This window comes from Cryptotermes secundus, unplaced genomic scaffold (genome assembly GCF_002891405.2).
Source record: "Cryptotermes secundus unplaced genomic scaffold, Csec_1.0 scaffold1090, whole genome shotgun sequence".
In the NCBI taxonomy this organism is placed as follows: Eukaryota; Metazoa; Arthropoda; class Insecta; order Blattodea; family Kalotermitidae; genus Cryptotermes; species Cryptotermes secundus.
In genome coordinates, this window is record NW_019734379.1 from 1501999 (window position 1) to 1508084 (window position 6086).

Here is a 6086-nt window from a genome sequence, read left to right on the forward strand (position 1 = left end):
ATGGTCTAGACTTGTATTTGGAAGGTGATCACTCTGAATCTGGCTGGGATACCAGCTGTCCTAACTGAGAATTTTTGTGATTTTCCTCATTCCCGCCAGGAAAATTCTTGGAGAGTACCCTTCATTATGCTATACTCCTTCCTTCCAAATCTTATCCAGTTTATCATTCATCTATCGTCCTATCATCTGACACTATACAGTCTCAGTACTGACAGCATTATTAAGTAACCCATGAACTGAAAAAAATATAAAGCCCTTAAAACATTTTGTCAATTAAGAAACCAAGACACACCACAGAATTGACTGGCACGGGGATTCCGATCAGGCTTGCCATTAGTGGTGCAACATCTGCCTGACTGACATCACTGCGAGACAAATGTCCCAGTCTCCAGGAAGCTGGACTGGAAGGTTCAGCGCTTGTACTTGGTCGGGGTCCTCTCACACCTGCACCCCAGGCAACCAAGGGTGTCTCTGTCTCACTCTTATCACCTGCTCCATGGGAACCTACAAACACACATAAAATTGCCAGCACCTCCTGGATAAATTCAAGGAATGTGCAAAAGTGAAATTGCTGACAAACATTCATCAGTTTATTTATCTACTTATTATTTACTTAAAGTTCAGAATGCAGAGCAATACATTATATGATGATTCCTGAATAATGAAGAGACTAAATTAAAAATAAAGTCTACATGTAAGAGTCCAGAACCTCCTGAATGCAAGCCTAGCATTCAGGAGGTCCTGGATTCAAAACTTGTACAGGACACCACCTATCCTGATTAATGATTTCATGGTTTTCCTCAATATCTCTAGGAAAATTTTAGAAGAGTATCTCAATCAGGCCATGACAACTTCCATCCAAACCCTTTATGATTCACCACTCATCAGTTACCCTACCATACATTGTTATATAATCTTGAAACTGACAGCATTGTTATAATCTGCCCCCATTAATCAGAGAGGACAGAACAAGGATATGGAGATGGGCACCGTATCTCAAATTTTATGGAAAGAGGCTTAATGGATAACCCATAAAGAGAAAGTTTAATTAGATTTGAAAAATGGGAAGAAGAGAGGAAAGAGCTGGCACGAGATCAAAAAGCAAAGGCGATGGGAAAACAGAAAAGGTTGGAGACTTCTTGCCCCTTGACAGGCATAAGAAGGAAATGATACTTGAGGATGAAGAAAATATCCAATTTAGTCACTTTTTAGAGTGTTGTATTTCAGCATATCTTCCAATTTAGGATCTGCCATCCTTGGTGCATTTATGTTTTCCTTACATTTTTGAGGAGATTAACCTTTCCTGAATTCTTACAATGATATCTTGTATAGAAAGCATATAATGCGTTCCTCACCCCAGTCTGTCATGCCATGATCTGATGTGAATACATAAGCTGTCTTCTTGTCATGTTGATAAAACTCTTCGATCATTTCCTCAATTCTCTTGATTCCTGCATCAACAACTCTTATGTTCTCCTTGTATTCTCTGTTTCAAAACAAGAAACAATTGAAATATAGGGGAAAAATTATAAAGATATATTCTATAGATATCAATCATAGGAAAAAAATGTGAAACTTAATGGAAACAAGACACTCAGAAGAGGCAAAAATAGACTGAAGAAGTCTTCAGAATCTAGTCTTCTTCATTGGGGGGAAAAAATAATGTTTCCATCTTCAGCTCCGAAAATGTAGGCAAAATGGAATTGAGCCCTTCTTGAGAAGCTTCCAATTCTGCAGCTACTCAAGAGCTTCCCAGTATTTTATGGAACCTGAAGGTTCATTACCATGTTCACAAGAGTCCTTCACTAGTCCCTGTCTATTTTTCTGAAATGTCAGTATCTGCCTACAAGGTTATAAGGTGTCACAACCCAGAATACCAAAATCTAAACATTCACTGCCATAAAAATCTCAAAGTATATATACATGGAAGGACAATAATATATTGTGAACTTATTATATTTACATAACAGGAGTGCTACTAGAACCCAAAGTTCAACATTACATACAACAGTACATAGTTGTCTTTCTAGGCAACAAGGCAGACTGATGGATGACAGATTTAAATCACATATACTATACTGCATCATATGGAAAGGCAGGTAGCTGCACTACAGGCGGCTGCGAGAACTACTGAATGAAGGGTGAATATATGTACACTGCAAGTATGTTTTTGAGTAACTTATAAGAATGGTAAATTTCCTTTGAAATTTTTGATCACTGAATTAGCACTTCAGATCCCAAGCTACAGGATAACCCACAGTTTAGCGTACTTACTGATGGACCAGTGACTGCCCATGGAGTGGAAAACTATGATCTGATTTTTGGCAAGACTGAATCACCATCACACCCACTACAGCTTTGAAACCTGTAAGCTATCTACTATCTAACACATACTGAAGGCTGAAAGGGCAAAGTAACTGGAGTAAGACTCCAAACACTTACACTGAATGTGGTTTATGTGTATGACCAGCTGTATCAAGTCCAAGAAGATGTAGGAAAAATACAATTTTATCTTGATGAAGTTTTTCATTAAGAACAGCATCTGTCTTGGCATGGTTCAGAAATTCCTCAACCTTCCTGAACACCCATGTATCGAGCCTTGTTGTGGATCTTCTTCCAGAGAAATCTTCAACTTCAGAGCCATACATGTCTATATAAACATGGTTTCCACTTGCACCTGAACAAAAATGTGAAAGGTTTATCTCACTGTCAACTAACAATGCTTCTGAGACACAGAAGGCTGCTTTGGTGAAACAGCCATACTACATCTGTGAGATGCTTTTAAGTTGCACTTAGATTGTGTTAGTCATTTCATCTTCTTATCCACAAATGGCAACATTATGCTCCTGTGGTATTTCCATGACCAAAAAATACTAAAAATTTATTAATACATACCAAGGAAGATCTAAAAATAAGGTAACAATGCAATCCCAGGGACTTGCTACCATTTGCATGTTGCAGCAAGGGTAGGCAGGGTTACATTTAAAGAAGTCTTCAAGGGTGACATTTGAGGTTCTCACTGTGGTGGATATTAAAATTACTGTTTCCTGCAACGTAGAGTTTGGTAGATAGAAATAAACCTGGTTCTTCCATCTTATGGATACCCAAAACTTCACTCCTTCTTTACAAAGCTACATAAGATTACATCCTTACATAGCCTTAATCTTATGTCTTCAGAGAAATAAAGTTAAGTACTTCGATAAATTACATATTAAAACAACAAACCTTTGGCAAACATGGGAAGTATGTCAGGACTTCCCCAGGACCATGTGTACCGACTTTCATTGAAAACAGAGTCAAATTCCACTGGATTGTCTTTCCAACCCTATAAAAAATAAAATATAATAAATAAAGAATAAACAGTAATAAAACGAAAGGATAGACAACATACAACGATAAATACTTTATTTTTTAACCATATAGTGAATGGCCTGCACTATGACTGTATTTACAGGCATGACATGACAGATAAAACATACTATTTCAAGAATGTTCTGGATAGTTCCTGGAGAACTGTTGGGCAAAAGTGTACTCTTTGTTAGATCTGAGTTTCTCGGATTGGTGACTATGAGGAGAACTCTCTTTTGAGATGTGACACTATGTAATCTGTTAAAAGTTTACTGACATTTCACAGGAACATGCTGCTTCCATCTTCAGGGTCAAGAAGTAAACTGGGCAAGTATATGGAATCACAACCTAGAATATGCAGTGACTAAACAATATATTGATTGTGTACACATGTCACTGGATTTTAAGTTTATTAACAGCTGTATAAGGGGTAGGCCTTCTCGGCCCTTGCACCGCGACCTACAGTGGTCTACTGTGCTTTTATAAACAGTTACTGCATCTAATGTGTAATTCCAATCTATTCAAACCTCCTAAACTGTCCAAGAATTTAGGTTCTATTTAAAATTACTAACCCTAAGTTAAACCAGTCTAACCTACTCGAAGCAACTGTAACCGTTTTAAAGACACACTCCATTCTGACATAAAAAGTTCATTAAAAAGTATAAGAATAAAATAACTCATGGCAACAATTTCTAACCTTGGCTATAGCAGATGGGTCCTCATATAATCCAGCAATTAATGTCACATATCCAGGGCGCGATTCTGTTGGTACTCTGGTATGAGAGACGCCCCATGCTTCCCTCTCCTCAATTACATGCCTGCAACCAGCCAAGTTATCAAAAAATTTAGGTTATGTTCATTAATTATAACACAATAATGCCTTAACTTCTCTGTTGCTGCATACCTCAGGTGCGAGGCATTCGTTTTAAATAAATCATCTGCCCCCAAAAAGGAATCAGCACGTAAACCATCAGCAACCATTAAAACAAGCCTGCGTGCAGGAGCTTCTAGAGGACTGGACTGTGGTTTAATGTTATGAACTATTGGCGATTTGAAATAAATATCAACCACTGATACTAAAAATGCAATATGCACAAATAAACTACTAATGATGAGAAACATTGTCGAGAATATGCGTTCGAAATGCCCATTAAACATGTCTTTCCCAGTACAAGGTAACAAACGGGATATGCATACAAAAGTAAAGCAGCCAGGGATGTCTCTATTTCAGAGGAAGGACGACAGCCAGAAAATGAAATGGACTGAGAAATTGGTTTCTAATTCAAACAAACTCAAAACTAATAGTGTCAATTAAAAAAAAATTGGTGGAAAAATAAATTGGCATCATAATCATAACATCAGGAACACCCGTATATCTAAATTCACTGCCTCACGAACGAGCTACACTTCTGCCATCTGCCATTTGCTTAAGCAAAGACGCTTTTCGGTTAGTAACGCCTGGTTGTCATCGTCAACAGCAACCGTGTAAAACATGCGGCCCGCGGGCCGCATGCAGCCCCCATAGCCACAAAGTGCGGCCCCTCAACTTTTACAGCTAATTGATATTAAAATTTTAGTAGAAATATTTTTTTGTAAAGACAATTTTCCAGCAGACCACAAGGCAGGAAATCTCACGCAGACATAAATTATCAGGCTGCAGGAAATTCAATGTTTTGCTATTTCTAACACAATTTCTTGTGTAAGCTCTCTTTTTACATATTGAAAAGTTGTTTGATACTTGCCAAAAATTGTATTCTCTTGCTTTTTAAAACTGTAAGATATGTGACTTTAGGTAATTATATTGAAATTACTCCTAAATAATAAATAGAATTAAATTTCCTTGTATCAAAATCTAATGCATATTTCTATTTTGAAGTGCGGCCCTGGACTATTATTTATAGGGCTGAGGTGGCCCTCTGTACAAGTTGAGTTTGACATGCCTGGTCTACAGCGAATCCGGGGTAGGTTGCGGGAAGCACACCCGAGGTACATGAGAAACAGACGGGCGCGCGCACGCACGCACACACACATATTCAAAAGAGGGAGGGAAGAGATGTTATACTTAGCATGTGAACGGGATTCGTCTGGGTTCCATAAACGCGTGGGAAATTCCCTGACTGAGTAACTATTAACTTCTCAAGAAATATTCAGAACCTTGCACTTACTCATGGAGCTGAGTCCTCCTTGAGGAGTCGCCAATTCTGCAGCTACTCAAGAATTTCCCAACATTTTATGGAACTCGAAGGTTCATTACCCTGTTCACGAGAGCCCTCCACTGGTCCCTATCTCGAGCCAGATCAATCCAATCCATATCATCCCATCCTATCTCTATGATCCATTTTAATATTGTCCACCCACCTACGCCCTGGTCTTCCCAGTGGTCTCTTTCCTTCTATATCCTATACGCATTCCTAGTCTCCCCCATTCGTGCTATATGCCCTGCCCACCTCATCCTCCTTGACTTGATCATTCTAATTATACTTGGAGAAGAGTACAAGCTATGACGCTCCTCATTATGAAGTTTCCTCTAACCTCCCGTCACTTCATCGCTCTCCGGTCCAAATATTCTCCTCAACACCCTGTTCTCAAACACCCTCAGTCTATGTTCCTCCCTTGATGTCAGATAGTGTTTTTTTTAGTAGTAGAACTGGAGTGAGAGTGTACCTCGGCACTACTGCCTCAAACTGCCATATTGCACAAGCTCCTGATGATGAATGATCCCGGAGCACTGGTGTAAC

General features: G+C 38.8%; 1 protein-coding gene across 1 annotated transcript in view; it reads right to left on the bottom strand.

Annotated features, from left to right (window-relative positions):
* LOC111868949 (GPI ethanolamine phosphate transferase 1) overlaps positions 1 to 4659 on the bottom strand; it is a 20915-nt gene extending 16256 nt beyond the window's left edge. Inside the window, exons 1-6 of the mRNA XM_033753251.1 lie at positions 4253 to 4659; positions 4046 to 4166; positions 3226 to 3325; positions 2443 to 2677; positions 1356 to 1486; positions 293 to 504 (exon numbers count right to left, since the gene is read on the bottom strand). Of these exons, the coding sequence (XP_033609142.1) occupies positions 293 to 504; positions 1356 to 1486; positions 2443 to 2677; positions 3226 to 3325; positions 4046 to 4166; positions 4253 to 4506 (1053 nt within the window). The 5' untranslated portion in view covers positions 4507 to 4659. The remainder of the gene's footprint in view (positions 1 to 292; positions 505 to 1355; positions 1487 to 2442; positions 2678 to 3225; positions 3326 to 4045; positions 4167 to 4252) is intronic.
* Between the last annotated feature and the right edge of the window lie 1427 nt (positions 4660 to 6086).